General features: G+C 43.1%; 1 protein-coding gene across 1 annotated transcript in view; it reads left to right on the top strand.

Moving 5' to 3' along the window:
- LHX4 (LIM homeobox 4) overlaps nt 1-18,683 on the top strand; it is a 97,606-nt gene that overhangs the window by 37,619 nt on the left and 41,304 nt on the right. The window contains exon 2 of the mRNA XM_020789720.3: nt 13,215-13,386. Within this exon, the coding sequence (XP_020645379.2) occupies nt 13,215-13,386 (172 nt within the window). The remainder of the gene's footprint in view (nt 1-13,214; nt 13,387-18,683) is intronic.

Below are 18,683 nucleotides of genomic sequence, written 5' to 3' on the forward strand. Positions count from 1 at the left end.
GGTTCACCTGATGGTTTTAAAATCCTATAGTATATTTTTAAATGATTTGGGGAGAAAGCCCCATGTCCTGATGGCTGGTGCCTCTATGTTTGGTGTTGGAGGGTGTTGTTTGTGTGAGCTGAATGTTTTATGATAAAGGGTGTATTTTGTTTCCTAGGGTGCATATATTCATTTCCCCCATCCTTACTTCTAATCAAATGTGATTTGCATCTTTTCGGTGCACTAAAAATCCCTACAGATTCTGTAAGTGGAGATGATACTTGGCTGTGAATGCAGTGAGGGTGCAGCTGTGGGGCTATCCCTCCACCCTCGATTAACTTGAGACCTCGTGTCTATCTCCAGCAATAGGATGCTCCTCAATAAATAAGCCAATCAGCTTGGTTGTTTCATTTGGATTTCAGTACAATAGGTTCCATCGCTCTTGCTTCTGAGAAGCCTTTCCTGGTCATCCAAAGGATTTGTAGTGGTGTTAAAAGGCAACAAATCCTTGATATTTATTGTGAGTCAGTCTCTCCTGCCATTCCAGAGCTAACCAAAAGGATAGCAAAAAAAGGAATGGGGGAAAAAAGCAGGGGGAATGGGGAGAGGCTCTGATGCATAAACATTGCTTACAATATTACACCATGCCTGCTCTGTAGGCTGCTTGCTCAGAAATCAATCTTCTTGTAGGGATGTATATCAGAATTTATGTACATTGCTTTTACTGGGTAATCTCCCTTGGCAGAATTTTACAACACCTTCCATTATTTGGAACTATAAGCAGAGAGAAATAGAGATGAACATACAGCTATGCACATCTGTATAACCTATTCTGCCTCCAGTCAGGCAGCTTATACACAGACAGAGTCAACAAGCAAACCAGTATTTTACTGGTCTGCCTTATAAAATGGTATCCTGTCAGGTAATCAGTACTGTGGTCACAAAAGACAGAAAAATGGCTGATTGAAGGGATTTGGAATTTTGTTATTCTCCTTTTGATGTTAAAAAAAAAGTGAAAATGGAGTAATCTGGATAAATCTTGATTAAAGGAACAACAACATTTTACTTACAGTACCTGCTTTGGTTCTTTCCTTTTATATAGTGTGGAGCCACATCTTTACATCTATATCTTCTTTGGGGGGCAAAAAATGGAAGGGAGGGGAAAGGCAGCAAACAAAGGAACAGGAAGACAGAAGGGGCAGTCCCAAGGATTGAGGGGTGGAGGGGGGGGGAAACATAGCCATAGAAATAAAGAAATAAACAGGGTATGGACCCTGTGGACACCCAGCGTTTGAGGACAAGTGTGCAAGGCTGTATTTTCTCCAGCTGATTTTGCCACAGCTCACCATTTCACCTCAGTTTTGGCAAGCCTATCCCATATATGTTTATAACTAATTGCACAGCGTGTTCTTTTGTAGGGACCCTTTCCATTCCACCTCACTTTCTCAAGAAGCCTTGCAGGGTTTGTACTGTATGGATCATCTGGCGTTTCTGTGATACTTGTTGCTTCAGAGAGCCAAAGGAGACCAATGGGTGAAACAAGCCACTCTCACAATGACTGACAGGAAAAATGGTGCTGCCTTCACTCTCTACTTGTCTTTGTGTGTTCCCCCAAATAAATTCCTCTAAAGGAGGAATTTTTGTTGATCCTTTCAACTAGCTTGGCTCTTTGGCCTTTTAGTAATTGCTGTTGCACACACACAAATTTAGCAGATGATGTTTTCCTGATGTGAAACTACCATGTTTATCTGAAAATAAGGCAGGGTTTTATATTATTTTTTGCTCCAAAAATGTACTAGGGCTTATTTTCAGGGGATTTTTTTACCGTATCCGTGTATAAAACGACACTTTTTCCTGAAATAATTTGAGAAAAAATTGAGGGTCATTTTATACATGGAAGGCAGCTCTTTACCACTGGCATTGCTCCCTTCCTTTTTGCTAAGCTCAACGCCTTCTCAAAAGGCAAGGAAAAACAGCAGTCACTTTGACAGCTGCTTTCCTTGCCTTTTGTCAAGGCATCGGGCTTAGCAAAATGGGAGCCCTTTAATCCCTGCTTTTTCTAATTTAGGGTTAGAAAAGGGGGGTCATTTTATACATTGGTCATCTTATAAACAGAAAAATGTGATATTCAAATACAGCTATGTCATCTTCTGGTTGCTGCACAATGGTGGAGGGTAGGGTTTCTCTTAACTGGGTCTTATTTTGGGGGGTAGGGCTTATATTACGAGCATTTTGAAAAATCATACTACGGCTTATTTTCAGGTCAGGTCTTATTTTCAGGGAAACAGGGTAATAACAACAAAATTGTAGTTGTGTGCTGTCAATTCACCTCTAACATATGGTGACCCTATGAATGAGATCTCCAAAATGAGCCGTCCTCAACAGCCCTGCTCATATATATTCAAGCCTGTGGTTCCTTTAGAGAGTCAAACCATCTTGTATTTGGCCTTCCTGTTTGCCTGTTGCCATCAACCTTCCCCAGCATTATAATCTTTTCCAGAGAAATCCTGCCTTCTCATGATGTGCCCAAAGTAGGGCGGCCTCACTTTCAACATTTTTGCCTCCAAAGACAGTTGAGGCTTGATTTGATTCAGGACCCACTTATTTCCTGCAGTCTGGGGTATCTGCAAAGTTCTCCTCCAGCACCACATTTTGAATGAATCCATTCTTTTTCCATCCGCTTTCTCTACTGTCCAGCTTTCATATCCGTAACATGGTGATCAGGAATGTAAGAGTGTGCATTATCTTGGTCTCCAATGACACATCCTTATTATTTTTTCTAGTTCCTTCATTGAGCACTGGTTCAGTCTTCAAACCAAATGGGCATGCAGCCAAGAAATCAGAAGCAATAGAATAGTCATCTGTTAAATATCTGCTTCATATTTTTGTCAAAGGTGGTATAGTAGAGTTGGTCCAGTAAAAAAAGAAAAGTGATGTCTGCCCAATACAGCACTGGTGTTACCTGTCTGTCATGGGTTTGGAGGGAAAGTTCCATCCTATGGGGAGTGGAAGGCGGGACATCAGGAGGAGGGGCTGTACTGTATATATATGTGGAGCGTGTGTGGAGAGTTTAGGAGACACTGGGAGACACTGGGATGTGACGAAGCAGCAGCTGGGAAGAAGAAGCTGTTGTGGGAGTCTGTGTGTCAGACAGGGTACTACTGTGTGTCAGAGTACCAACCTGATAGGTTCAGGTGTCTGTTGGTTAGCCAGAACTGATAGGTTCAGGGTCTGTGCTTTAAGTTAAGGGTTCTGTGTGAACCAAACTGTGTGCATGAATGAATGAAACTAAGCCACGTTACTTTATCTTAGTTACCTGATTGTTTATTTTTCCCTGTGTGTATTTAAAATAAACCTTATTCTTTTTATTGTTTGAAAAATCCATCCCTGGTCTGTGTGACTTCTTAAAGGGAATGGTTGGTGGCAGCTTAGTGAAAGTGTGGCAGATCCCAGTAGGTCTGGGTTTGTCACATTGATTGGTGTCCAGCGTGTGGGATACGACTGGTCCAGTTGTCCAGTGGTCCAGCAAAGCCTTGGCAAGTGTGCCCAGAGCAAGGGGGGTCTAGTCAGGAACAGTCTGAGGCGCGTAGGTAATCTTCTAGGTGTACCTCACGGGGAGGTGCGCTAGTAGAAGAACGTGCCAACTGGGGAGACTTAGATTAAGGTGCTCTGAGGCAGCCTAGTTTTGGCGGGAAAAAGCTGAGGCAAAACTGCGTAGTAACAGTGATCTAGCTTGCCAGCTGAGAGGCCCAGCAGAGGGGGGTAGGCTCTGACTCGATACTGTTGCAAGTTAGTGCTGAAGAACAGCAGCAATCTCTAGGGAAAGCTGGTTCTGAGGCAAGAAGGAAAAAAGTGGTCGTTTTATTCTGAGGCTTGACTTTTTAAAGCAGCCTGTTCTGAGGGGGGATTATGCCCTTGACTCGAAGCCAGATGGCAGAAATGAGTGAAGTGAAAGACCCCCAGATTGACCAAGGTTCTGAGGATGAATTTGGCTCAGTGCAGGGTGACAGCACAGGAGAGCAGAACCCAGAACTCAGAAAATTGCTCATAGCCCAACAGCATGAACTGAGGATGAGGCAATTTGAAATGGAGGAAAGGGAAAGAGAAGAAAGATTAGAGAGAGAAAGAAGGGAGGAAAGGGAGAAACAGAGACAATTTGAATTGGCATTGGAGAGAGAGAAAATGGCGTTTGAATTAAGAAAACTGGAACTGATGAACCAGAACAATAATAACAATAGGGATTCTGAGGGAGGCCAACTGTCTAAGGCTGACCTGAAGAAATTCCCTGTGTACCACAAGGGAGATTGTCCTGAGGTGTTCTTTTCCTTAGTGGAAAGAGCGTTTGTGGACTTCTCAGTGAGGGAAACTGAGAAGATGACCATCATGCGGTCTTTAATCAGTGGTAGCCTGGCTGAGGTTTATGCCGAGATGCCTGAGGAACTGATGAAAGATTTTGAAGAGTTTAAAAAACTGGTGTTTGCCAGACATGGGATAAATGCAGAGCAGCTGAGACAAAGACTCAGGTCCCTCACCAAGAAACCAGAACAGACTTTTACCCAAGTGGGGGCCCAATTGGTGAGGCTGCTTGAGAAATGGCTATCGCAGGAGGGGACAGAGACCTATGAGCAGCTTAAAGATTTGATAGCACTGGAACAGTTCTATTCAGTCCTGCATGGGGAATTGAAATTCCAGGTGAGGGAAAGGAAACCGAAATCTGTGGCAGCAGCCGCAGAGATCGCAGATTTTATTTCCCAAATAAGAAAGCCCTTGGGTGAGGGGAAATCTGTGGGTAAACCCAAAGAAACCTACAGCAAGTACTCTCAGGGACCAGGGAAAAGCCAGCAAGGGGGAGGGGCCCATGGTGAAGGGAAGCCCTCAGACATGAAACCAAGACCTCAGATTTTGGAGGGAAAACCAAAACAAGATGAGAGAGAATCAAAATACACCAGAAAATGTTATTTCTGTCAGGGAAAGGGTCATCTAATCTCAGAGTGTGAGAAATTAAAGCAGCTAAAAGGAATGGTGCCTCAGAATTCTAGTGGGACCAAGCCAAAAGCTGTGTTCTGTGTCCAGAAAGAGCAAGGCTCAGTGTCGCTGAGGGAGCCTGTTGCCATGGCTACTCAGTCTGGAACAGCTACCTCTGCTGATCAGGCTGAGGAAAATGGTCCTCTTGTGGAGGTAAAGCGCTGCTTGCTGATAAAAACAGATTCTCAGTTGTTTGAGACAGCAGGAGTGGATGTAGGAATACTTGACCATCAGTATAGGGGGCTGCGGGACACTTGTTCCCAGGTAACCCTGTGCCATCCAGATATTATTCCTAGGGAGTATATAATCCCAAATGAGAGCATGAAGGTGGCAGGGATTGAGGGGCAGGTAATCTCTCTGCCAGTAGCAGAGGTACCTGTCGACTTTCAAGGCTGGAGGGGAGTTTGGAGGCTAGCGATTTCATCGACTCTGCCAGCAGCCGTGCTCGTGGGAAATGACCTGGCTGAACATGTGAAACGGGTGCTAGTGATTACACGCTCACAAGCCACCACAGGGACAGTTCAGGGGGGTAATGATGAGCCAGAGACGGAAGCAGAGGGGAGTTCAGAAGCTGTGGTGGAAACCTTAACCACAGACAGCAGGTTTGGACAGGAGCAGAAGGCAGACGCCACTCTCCAAACGTGTTTTGAACAGGTGACTGACGCCCAGCTAACACCTGAAACCCCAGTGAGATTTCTGGAGAAAAAGGGGATTTTATATAGAGAAACCCTGAGGAATATCTCAAAAGGGGGAGATGGGATCAGAAGTCAGCTGGTGGTACCTGAAAAGTATCGCCCCATGATTTTACAAAGGGGTCACTCTGACATGTTTGCTGCACACTTAGGGGTGAACAAAACACAGCAGAGAATCACACAGAATTTCTACTGGCCTGACATAGGGAAGCAGATCAGGGAGTTCTGTAAACAATGTGATGTGTGTCAAAGGCAGGGGAATAACCGCGATAGGACCAAAGCAAAGTTGTGCCCTTTGCCTGTGATTGACACTCCGTTCAAATGCATAGGGGTGGATATTGTGGGACCTTTGCCCAAGGCCACAAAGAGGGGGAACAGGTTCATTCTAACAATTGTGGACCATGCCACAAGGTATCCTGAAGCCATACCCTTGACTAACATTGAAACTAACACAGTGGCCGATGCTTTGGTGGGGTATATGTCCAGGATGGGATTTGCCTCAGAGATAATCACAGATTTGGGCGCATCGTTCACATCAAAGCTCATGAAACGCTTATGGCAAATCTGTGGAATTAAGCACAAGGAAACCACTGCCTATCATCCTGAAAGTAATGGGTTAACTGAGAAGTTCAATGGGACTCTAATGCGCATGATTAGGGCTTACTTGGCAGAGAATCCAAACAATTGGGACCAGAAGCTGCAATCCCTTTTGTTTGCTTATCGATCAGTGCCACAAGCCAGTACCGGGTTCAGTCCATTTGAACTTTTATTTGGGAGAAGGGTGAAAGGGCCCCTTGATTTGATCAAACAAAATTGGGAGCAGATCACCCAGGATGACCCACAAGACGTTGTGACTTACATAGACACCTTGATGAATGACCTAAGGAGAAATCTAGAGCTGGCAGCAGAAAACCTGCAAGCTCAGAAGGTCAGACAGAAAACATGGTATGACCACAAAGCTAGAGAGAGGCACTTTGACCCAGGGGAGGAAGTGCTTTGGCTTAGGCCCTGCAGAGAGAATAAACTGCAGCTCAAATGGGCAGGACCATATAGGGTCATTTCCAAGATGTCAGACCTGAACTACCTAATAGAGCAGGAGGAGAACCAAGCAAGGAGGGTGGTTCATGTGAATGCCCTAAAACCCTACTACAGAGGGGAACAGAGGGTTTTATTCGCGATAAAAGCAGCTGAGAGTGAGGAAGCTGAATTACCCTTCTGGGAGGGTAGAGGGGAAGTAAAATACAACCCAGAGGAGGTAAAGATCAGTCCTGCACTCACCCAAGACCAGCAGCAAGAACTAAAAATGCTGCTTAGTAAATATCAACAGGTGTTTTCCAACAAGCCGGGGATAGTGAAGGGAGTGATGCATCGGATCCACACAGGGGATGCACCCCCGCAGGCAGTATCCCCATACCGAGTAACGGGACCCTATAGGGACAAGGTGCGGAAGGAGCTGGACGAGATGCTGAGGGAGAACATAATCGTCCCCTCGTCTAGTCCTTGGTCCTCTCCGATAGTCCTTGTGGACAAGCCTGATGGGAGCATTAGGTTTTGTGTCGATTACAGGAAATTAAACCGTGTAACCACTCCTGATGCCTACCCAATGCCCAGGCTAGACAACCTGATTGAAACCATAGGGGGTTGTCGGTTCATCTCATCATTGGACCTGGTAAAGGGATATTGGCAATTAAGAATTGATCCCAGGGATCAAGAAAAGACTGCCTTTTGCAGCCCTTTTGGTCTCTATGAGTTTCGAGTCCTGAGCTTTGGTCTCAGAAATGCACCAGCCACATTCCAAAGGCTGATGGACCAGACCTTGGCAGGGCTCAGTGACTTTACAGTGGCCTACATTGACGACATAGGGATCTTCAGTAATACCTGGAAAGATCACCTGATACACCTGGAGTTAGTGCTGCAGAGGTTAAGTGCAGCAGGGCTAACAGTAAAGGCCAGCAAGTGTCAGCTGGGTAGCCCAGAAATAAAATACTTGGGTCACATGGTAGGGGGAGGAATGATAAAACCCCTGGAGGCCAAAATAGAAGCTGTTCGTGATTGGCCTAGACCCAACACCAAGAAAAAAGTCAAATCATTTCTTGGGTTGGTGGGCTACTACAGAAAGTTCATCCCGAGGTTTAGCGAGATTGCGGCTCCGCTGACCGATCTGACGAGGAAGACGGCTGATGACCGCATCCCGTGGACCAGCGACTGTGAGGCGGCGTTCCAGAGGTTGAAGGAGGCGTTAATCAACTATCCTGTCCTGCGTGCTCCAGACTTCGACCGGGAGTTCATCATCTACACCGATGCGTCTAACAGCGGGGTAGGAGCAGTTCTGTGCCAGGAGGATGAGAATGGTGACCAGCATCCAGTGTCCTACCTGAGTAGGAAACTTCAAAAAGGTGAGAGACATTTGGCAACCGTGGAGAAGGAGTGTTTGGCCATAGTCTACGCGATCCAGAAGGCCAAGCCTTACATCTGGGGAAGACATTTTATTCTGTGTACTGACCATTCACCATTACAATGGTTAAAGACAATGAAAACCCACAATAGTAAACTTATGAGGTGGGCTTTAAACCTACAGGACTATGACTTTGAAGTGAAGGTGGTCAGAGGGTCAGTGAACTGTGTTGCTGACGCCTTATCAAGAAGACCTGAAGAATGAAGACGGCGAAAGAACATGGACTATGTGTATATAATGATGACAAAAAGTAAAATGTACCTGTTTTTGAATTGGTTGGTATGAATAAAGGTAAATTGATGTAATGTATATGTTAAATGTTTAAATGCCTATTTGCTATGGTTAACTTAGAGTGTAAGTATAAGTAAGTATGATATTGGATGTATAACTGTTGGTGTGTATTTTATACAGGTTGTTTTTTGGTGAAAAGCACCTTAGCTTTCCCCCTACAAAACAACTTATAAAGAGGGGAGGTGTTACATACAGCACTGGTGTTACCTGTCTGTCATGGGTTTGGAGGGAAAGTTCCATCCTATGGGGAGTGGAAGGCGGGACATCAGGAGGAGGGGCTGTACTGTATATATATGTGGAGCGTGTGTGGAGAGTTTAGGAGACACTGGGAGACACTGGGATGTGACGAAGCAGCAGCTGGGAAGAAGAAGCTGTTGTGGGAGTCTGTGTGTCAGACAGGGTACTACTGTGTGTCAGAGTACCAACCTGATAGGTTCAGGTGTCTGTTGGTTAGCCAGAACTGATAGGTTCAGGGTCTGTGCTTTAAGTTAAGGGTTCTGTGTGAACCAAACTGTGTGCATGAATGAATGAAACTAAGCCACGTTACTTTATCTTAGTTACCTGATTGTTTATTTTTCCCTGTGTGTATTTAAAATAAACCTTATTCTTTTTATTGTTTGAAAAATCCATCCCTGGTCTGTGTGACTTCTTAAAGGGAATGGTTGGTGGCAGCTTAGTGAAAGTGTGGCAGATCCCAGTAGGTCTGGGTTTGTCACAGTGATGTCTGCCCAACTCAAAGGAGGCAAGGAGATTCGGCAAGGGAAGGCTGTTGGAAGAGGCAATGCATGTGGAGAGGATTTTAGAGGTAGTTGCTACTATATTTGTTACTCCTGGCTATTGTCTGAAGCATGTGGCTCAGCACAGTATTAACCAAATAAACTAATAATTTGGGGACTCGAGAAGGGAGGTGGTGGCAGAGGCAAAATAGGAAACTTGTGAAATAAGAGCAGTCATAACAGTGTCCTGCCCTACTAACAACTACAAACCATAATAGTGTCATAAAAAGTAATGCTTTTTTATTTAATTAAAACATTTAATTGGCTCCCATATAAACTTCTTTTTTGGTACAACTTTCATTTTAAAGTAGGAATGGAAAACATATGGCTTATAGTGCAGATGTTATGGGTGTGCAGGGTTCGGGCAAAAATTTTTACGTTTGCATTCCTTTCCAATTTCAATATATGTATTATGTTTGTGTATGCTGATCACTCCTAATATCTCCAAAAGTCCTTTCTTGGTCAAAGGAGTCTTGGGCAGAGGACGGACTTCAATTAAGTGGCAAATTGTGTGAAGAGTTTTACATTTCTGATAAATTCCCTTTTCATTACACAGTAGAAGTATAGAAATCCATAGACGAGAATAGATATAAGTTCCCCAGATAGTCCACCCCTTTCTCAATAACTGGCACAAGTCTCAACAACTCACTCTGGAACATTTGTAGGAGAAAGAACAAAAAAAGTTTTTTACTTATATTTGCTTGTAATTACAGACTTGTGTATGCGGCTTTCTTTACTGCACACTTAGTCACTAAATTAAGAGATAAACAGCAAACAAACAACTGCCTCCAAACCAGGAAAGGAAAGGAAAGAGCACTCAGCAGAGAGGCAGGGCTCTTTTTGAATTCAGAAGTCTGGGGGGAAAAACAACAATTGGTTAGTGTTGGATATAGACAATCACTCCAGCTCAGAAAAGGCCCTCTCAGCCAAACAAGCTACAGACGGCACAGGAGGCTGCAAATACAACTCGCAACAAAGAGCACCTTCCAGCGGCTTCCGAAGGTGCCGTTTGTTATGTGAGCAATTAAATCTGAGGGCTAGAGAGGGGCCTTGGATTGCATGTGGCCCTGAAATGGCATTTTGTCCGTTCTTGCCCTAACTAGTAGCTTCCAAGGCTTCCTATTATTATTAAGCCGACCTCGCCATAGTTTACTGGCTTAGACCCCTGTACATCCCAGCTTTCATCTGTAGCAGAGATTCACACATTTGTAGGAAAGGAAAAAAGAATAGATTTGTCATTTAATGTTCAAAATTCAGAATGCAGAAATAGGGATGGGTGGAGGGTTGTTGCTTTGTCTAGTTCTTCCTCAGTTTTATTTATTTATTTATTTATATGCTTTTTTGCTGTACCATTTTTCATGAGCTGCACCAGTACCTGTTTCTACAACTTTTTTTTCAAGTTTCTAGCACAAACTATTTTATTGCAAAACTCTTATTTTTTCAAAAAGGAAAATAATTATAGTTGTAGACTTTCTAGATCTCCTGACTTCCAATTTGCAGTTCTTTGTACAATATCTTAAAATATTTTGAGGATTCACAGTTTTATGAATAATTCATCACAGCACAATAATCACGGGACTTGGGCAGGACCTGCACACTGCGTGATACTGCCAGAGCAGGAATGATGCTAGGTTTCCAAAACAGTGCATGAGTAAAAAAAGAGCCTTGTTTCAATCCATTCCAGACTATTACACAAAGTAAGCTACATGCCTGCTTCAAACAGATCAGCTGCTGTGTAAGAAGGATATATAAACACATGAACCCTCAATCTGATCGGCAAAGAAGCAAACAATGAGTGCAGGAAACCCACAATTTATGGCCAGTGGTTTTTGAAATGACTAAGATCTGGACAAAGACATTGCATGAGCAGGTCTTCTCCTTGAGCCATTTGTCCATTTAAATTATAAACCTCACTCCTATTTCCTGTGAAGAGAAAAAATATAGATAATACACTAGTATCTGTAAAAAATGTTTTGTCCATGGGCAATTAGCAACTGTGGAAGAAATTTAATTAGGGAAATTGCACAGTGGGATTAACCTGTAACCCCAACCCTCTTTGCCCCTCTTTCTCACATAATGTCTAGGGGCACTCTGACAAAGACTGAAGAGGAGTTCTAATCTCCCATAACTGAACCAATGTGAGAGTACTGAGTAGCGGTACTTTAGCTTTGGACTGCAATTCATGTATATAGGTGGATACATATTGTAACGGTCCTGCAAAAGAATGAAATGCATTTTTCCCTGCTGAACATTGAACAAGAGTATGTCCACGAGAAAGAAAGGCAGAATATTTGCCCTGATGTGCTAGTTATGCTTAAGTAATTAACAATTTTATTTGTGTATAGTCTTTTGACAATTGCAAGCAGTATGTAGACAATTACTTAATTGTATACTATAAGTCAGAGGGACGTGGTGGCTCTGCGGGTTAAACCACAGAAGCTTCTGTGCTGCAAGGTCAGAAGACCAGCAGTCGTAAGATCAAATCCACATGATGGAGTGAGGTCCTGTCGCTTGTCCCAGCTCCTGCCAACCTAGCAGTTCAAAAGCATGCAAATGCAAGTAGATAAATAGGTACCACCTCAGTGGGAAGGTAACAGCATTCCATGTCTAGTCGTGCTGGCCATGTGACCACAGAAAATGTCTACAGACAAAACGCTGGCTCTATGGCTTGGAAATGGGGATGAGCGCAACCCCCTAGAGTCGGACACAACTGGCCTAAATGTCAACAGGAACCTTTACCTTTACCTTATACTATAACTCACACTGTTAGAATTACACAGATTATCAGTTTAAAAATCACAACATCCTGGGCATGAAACAGCATGATCATTTTGAAGATTTTTTTCTAGAATATGTTGTTCCAGATAAAAAAAACATACAAACTTTATGGTGACCAGCCTGACTTGCATGTACAGTAATACAATTATGATCTACGTTGCATTCTTCTCCTATTCATCCCTAAGATCTGGACTAGACATTTTGCCCTGCATAGGCTATAGAGGGAGCAATGGCTAATAATGTGTACCAGTCCCACATAGGCAGGTACATTCAGAATAATGCCTGTTCCCAAACCTTCCATCCAGGATAGTGGAAGGCATCAAGTTTAACCTATCTCTGGTAAAGACAATCCTCTCCTTCTATTTCAGCCATTGTTATAGACAGAAAGGTAGCACCCTAGGTATGCAGGGGAAGTGCTGATAGAGTGAAGCTGCTTTAGAAGCAGATATTGCTGCTCTATCATTCTGTGCACATATATGCAATAATCTTTGTCTCAGCTTTTTTTTGGCGACTTCCATCACCAAACTCTTTAAGTAAAGTTCCAAAAACTCAGTTTCAAAACGAGAGAGGAAATAAATCCCTTTGAGTACTAATTATGCATTTTCTCATGAGCATTCCTAAGGAAAGAGTGAATATTATCTTTAACCAGAGGTTTAGATCATATTTAATTAGAAGGGGTTTTTAACCTGTGCTGTCACATCTGGAGCTGAAAGTCTGAAAACAGTTTCCCCAGTTGGTTGTGCTGAAACCACATATTAGCTCTAAATGCATTTGTTGAGAAGGTGCATGACCCAGTTCAGCCAATTAAACCCTACATTAGTAATTGCAAGTGTAAAATTTACACTGGCTCTTGGAAGTCATAGGGTTGGATCTTCATAATAGATCCTTTGTCAGAAAATGATCTCAGCGCCTACAAACCTGGTGTCAGTTCATGTGGCAAGTCACTGGAAATTGTAGAATTAGTGTGAATCCTATATCCTAGCGAGAATATCCTAGCCAAAGCAGAGAAATATTTTGTAAACTGCCAAGCAGTACAGCTCACGGCGTACTGAGTTTTGTGCTGACCAGCTATTTAGTGTGCATACACCCCCATAAATTAAGCAACAGATCAATTTGCTTTAATGTTGAAATAGCTTACTTTATTCTGTTGTTTCTCATTCCTGCAGTTTTATTCTGCTTTGTTCTTAGCTGATGATGTTCTTTTTCTTTCCTTGCCAGAGATTCCCCAGTGTGCCGGCTGCAACCAGCACATCCTTGATAAGTTCATCCTGAAAGTCCTCGACCGGCACTGGCACGGCTCTTGCCTCAAGTGTGCAGATTGCCAAATGCAGCTGGCAGACCGCTGCTTCTCCAGAGCTGGGAGCGTCTATTGCAAAGAAGATTTCTTCAAGTAGGTGGTGAAAAAAAAGCTTCCCAGTATGGCCATGTTAATATTACAAAAATTAAAAACAAATGGTGTTAAAAGCTAATGAAGCAATAAATTATTACAGTATCAAAAAGAATAAAACAGACATAATATTAAAAATGGTAGGTAAAAAAAGGTTCAAAAACATATTACAGCCCCTTTTTAGGAGTTCTCTCTATGGGCTGCTAGAAACTGAAGGGGGAAACAACAGCCAGTAAATAAAGGTCTTTGCCTGCTTGCAGAAGGACAGCAAAGATGGGTCCAGCCAGGCCTCTTCTGGGAAGGAGTTCCAGAGTCAGGGAACAATGACAGAGAAGGCCCTCTCCCATGTCCCCATTAAGTGGGGGCTCCCAGTTAGCCAGAAGGTATTTCCATGCTGGTGTCATCTTCTTGAAATGGAGATGTTGCTAATAGCTCAACATATGGTTTTGTATTGGAAGAACAGAGGCTAAGTAAGGTAGTGTAGTGCAGTGATTCAAAGCGTAAGGTTGAAAACCTCCAGGTCAAAGGTGCTTCAACAACGATATCACCGAGTGCCTCAAGCAAGTCATTATAATGATATTGACCTATTTTAGGATTGTTGTAAATGTACTGATGTGAAATGCCTTGGAAAACAGTGTGTAAAAACTAGGTGGTTTTATAACTGAGTGTCAACGTAGTGTAGTGGATAGCACGACAGACTAGGACTCAGGGTACCAGCGTTCAATTTCCTGTTTGGCACGGAAACTCTTTAAATATCCCACGTACCTTGCAAACATTGTTGAGGCTGCCACATGTGACTTGTTTTATTAACTACATGTTATTCTGATTCCATAGTTATGTCCACGGGAACAGTTTTGCTAGAACAATATAATTACTCTACATCTATACAACTTCTCCCAACCAACACATCCAGTTAGGTATGGGTATTCCATACTTTCATGCTGTGATACGAAGGAGATAGGAGAAGAATCTGGGAGAACTCTATAGCTAACTTCCTATTCTCCCCTGGGAGGGCTTGCTCCTCCTATACAGGTTCCTCTCCTGTATTGACCTGGGGGTCCCATTGAACTACTTCCATGAAGATATAGGCTGAAATCTAGTAGTAAATCACAACTAGAGTGGGCCCATTGAACCAGTGGGATTTATGGTGGAGCTGACTCATCTATTCTTCAGTGATTCAATAGGCCTAATCTAGTTGTGATTTACTACTGGATTTCAGATATAGGACTGCAATCTCTTTGTTCTGCCTGGCCTTTTAAAACAGGTACTTCTGTAAAGTCCATGGTCAGTAAAGCTCAGAGGAAGAGAGAAGAGGTTAGAGAGAGAAGGACAATCAGGGTTGGGCCTATTGTAATTCAAAGCAAATTATTGAAAGACAAAATGTTTAATACATTTAAATTCAAATCACTTCATGTATCAAATTATTGTTATAATCAAGCCCATTTTAATACAGTTTTAAAACTGTAGAGTACAGAAATATTGCCCCTTTCTCCTTCAGTTGATCAGTATGGAAGGGAAATGAAAGGAAATGAAAAGAAAAGAAAGAGGAGGCTTCCCCTCACCTGTGCAGTTATTGATCAGAACACTGGAACGCAGGATCTGTTTTACAGTCTCACTGAGCAATTGGACAGAATACTGTTTGTCTCCATAATGACAAAAAAAAAAAAGGTCTGGAGGTCAAGGTTTGTATGTGTGTGTTTAAATAAAAGTTTATAAACCACGTAAGGGTAGATGTCCAGAAAATTTCCAAGGGATTAGCCCTTGAAGCCTCCTCATTTATGTCCACAGTCAAGCAATGCTTGTGATGTGCAAACTCTGCTCACCAATAGTTCAAACTGGTGGCAAAATGCTAGTGTAAACACTCCTTCTGCAAAGACCGACAGTGTGGCTTAATTTAAGACACACTTCAGCATATAACAATCCCTCCAAGCTGTTTTGCATTAGAAATAAATCCATTTTCACTTAATATTTCTTCTAATCAAAATCTGATCTGTTCCTTGCAGCTGCTTTCTTGCTGTGCATGCGTGTGTGGATCCTTAGGCATGTCATGTCTTGGGTAGAATGAGGGCATGGCCTCTCTGGGATCAGCTCCAAGTACCTCAGTGACCCAGTTGACCCAGTTTTTTGTTTTGTTTTGTTAAATAGCAGACTCCCTGTCAGTAGTGCGGAGTGGGTAAAGAGAAGACATAAAATGTGTATGGAATTACTGGCCTGACCTACTTAGCTATTTTAAAGGAGAGGACTAGCTTGGCTGACTATTCTTATCTCAGGACCTCTGTGCCTATCCTTTTACTTATGAACAATTAACTGAAAACAGTATATTAAGAAAATGTAACTTCTCTAATATACTCCACCTGTAAAATGGATATCTTTTTCTAGACCAAAAAAAAGTTATCCGTTTCACAGATGCTTAATTTTTAATAACACACCACATATATGCTTCTGTTATGTTTGTGACTGATGTGTAGACTGACGGTGAGATCATACACCTGTGTTTCCTGCTTTCTGTTTATGGGTCACTGAGCCAGTCTGGATTAGGGTTGATTGACAACCGTGGTCTCATCTCTTCTGTGGGGAATTCCCACTTTCTTACTTTAAAATGTCAATCTCAATATGGTGGCTTTCAAGTAACATTTGTATTTAAGATATTGCACATGTTTTGTGTTGTTTTTGTATTACACCTCATATTTCAAGGGGGAATAACAACAACGAAGGCAACTTTCAGCTATGTAAGAAGGCAATACAAGTGCCTTGGGCGGATTGAAAAGTAAAGCCTAATCATGCCACTCCTTTCTTCTTTGGAAAGGGGTGCTGGTTCTAAAAAGGATTAAGATAGTAAAGAGGCAAATGTTATTTGCTGCTCGAGTGGATTCCACATCCATAGGTTGAACTTGGCTTCCTATTTTCTTTACACATGGAAAATACTTCACAATTCAAATCCTAAATCCTAAATCAGACTTACCCCTCCAGTTGGGCATTGCAAGGCATTGCCTTCTGAGGCAGCCCATCAGTCCTTCTAGCAGTCTTTTTCGTGGTGGCAGTGGCTCTCCAAAGTCCCCAGAGAGGGGCCTTTTCTTGATACCTGCAGTCTTTTAACTGGAGTTAACTAAAGGTAATGAATCTGGGGCCTTATGCCTGCAACATATGTGCTCTGTGACTGACTGCTGTAGCCTCTTCTCTTTCTCCTTTTTTTACATCTCTGTGCTGATTTACACATATATGCATCATTTTAACCCCCTGTGTTTTTCCTAATGATATTTTGTGGGTTTTTGTTGCTGGACAGTATTATTGATGCTATCCCATAGCTGGTTTCCCCCATCTTATGTTAACTTTTAAATTTAAGTTCTTAAATTTTGTTGTACTAAGAAGTTCTGTTTCTTTTGTCCTGCTTTCAAGGATAAAACAGACTTCTCAAGGCTGTTTACAAAATAAAAACAGTTCAGTTTGCATCCCTAGATGCACATACATGCTCGTTATTTATGTATCAGGAATACAGTGAACCAAAATAGCACCATAAAAGACATCCTGTGCACTTGAAACCATAAAATGTGAAATATAGCATGTAGACTAGCATCAAATAAAATTGGGCTGCAACATTTAGATCCTTCAGACCCATTTTAAAAAAGGGATGTAGCTTGGCATAGACCCCACAGAAGAGCATTCTTCTGGTATAGCCACCCATCTAGGAGGCCGGAAAGGCTTCCAAATCAAAAGTTAGCTGCTGCCTCCATTCTCTTGCTGCCATGATCCAGGAACATGTTGCATAACCATAGAGAAGACCACCACGGAGAGGGGATTCCTTGACCTTTCCACTCTACAACCACTTGTGCTGTCAAAGATGCAAGCTGGTTTTTTTTTTTACGTTATAAGTTTTCTTGAAAAGTGAGTTGTATTTTCAGCATGTGGTTGAAAAATTAAAATAAACCCTTACCTCATACCAGCATGTTCTAGCATTGCTTTCACTGTTGTTGTCTGAGGAACCAGAGACTACAGATGCTCATCCGGCTACACTAGAAGAACGACTGGGCCTGGATATTAAAATAAACTGATGACTCAGTTTGGGATGGGGGTAGAAGTAATTAGTAATACCAGTCAGTCAACCTTAATAAACACTTCTGTAATAGTGTTAACAGCACATTCACCAGCAGTTAAGATGTACAGCAGGGGTGGGCAATTAATTTCTATAGGGGGGGCCAAATAAAAAATCTGAACTGTGTTTGGGGGTCGAACCAACTTTACTTAAAAATAAAATGAAACAGTGATGTTATGATTGTCCCCACCGCAGGGGGGGGGGGAGAAAAAAACTCTGACACTGAGCTAACTCACCTGTCCTCCATTGCCCCGCGGCTTTCCTCTCCAACTGTCTTCTATCCCGTGCACGCGACGTGATGCGTCATCACGTCTCCTGCGCAAGGATCGCTTCCGGCCTCTTGAGCCAGAGGCTCTGCAGCCTGCAGCTCAAGAGTAACAGTCAAAACTTGTGAGATCCCAGCGTCAGATATCGCGTGTTTTGCTTACTTCCATGTTGGGTGACTGGAGCCGGAGCTCCGGCTCACTCAACGGCAACAGGCAAGCCAGACAGGAGTGGCGACGGGTGGGCCGGACTGGAGCAACAACCAGGGGGCTGGACAAAAGCGGCTCATGGGCCATATGTGGCCCACGGGCCACACTTTGCCCAGGTCTGATGTACAGCTTCGTAGCTCTGAAAGCAGCACATTGTTCCACCTCTGTGAAATTGAACGAAGAATAGATTCTCTCTGCGGCTTTCTTGCCTCCTGACTTGATGGCCCCAAGGCAATGCCAGCTTTGCAGATCCCTTGGATTCTAATTGTTGTTGTTTAGTCGTTAAGTTGTGTCCGACTCTTCGTGATCCCATGGACCAGAGCACGCCAGGCCCTCCTGTCTTCTACTGCCTCCCGGAGCTGGGCCAAATTCATGTTGGTCGCTTTGATGACACTATCCAACCATCTCGTACTCTATCGTCCCCTTCTCCTCTTGCCTTCACACTTTCCCAATATCAGGGACTTTTCCAGGGAATCTTCTCTTCTCATGAGATGCCAAAGTAGTGGAGCCTCAGCTTCAGGATCTGTCCTTCCAGTGAGCTCTCAGGGTTGATTTCCTTTAGAATGGATAGGTTTGTTCTCCTTGCAGCTTCAGGGACTCTCAAGAGCCTCCTCCAGCAGCACAATACAAAAGCATAAATTATTCGGTGGTCAACTTTCTTTATGGTCCAGCTCTCACTTCCATACATCACTACAGGAAAAACCATAGCTTTGACTATGCGGACCTTTGTTGGCAAG

This window comes from Pogona vitticeps, chromosome 4 (assembly GCF_051106095.1).
Source record: "Pogona vitticeps strain Pit_001003342236 chromosome 4, PviZW2.1, whole genome shotgun sequence".
In the NCBI taxonomy this organism is placed as follows: domain Eukaryota; kingdom Metazoa; phylum Chordata; class Lepidosauria; order Squamata; family Agamidae; genus Pogona; species Pogona vitticeps.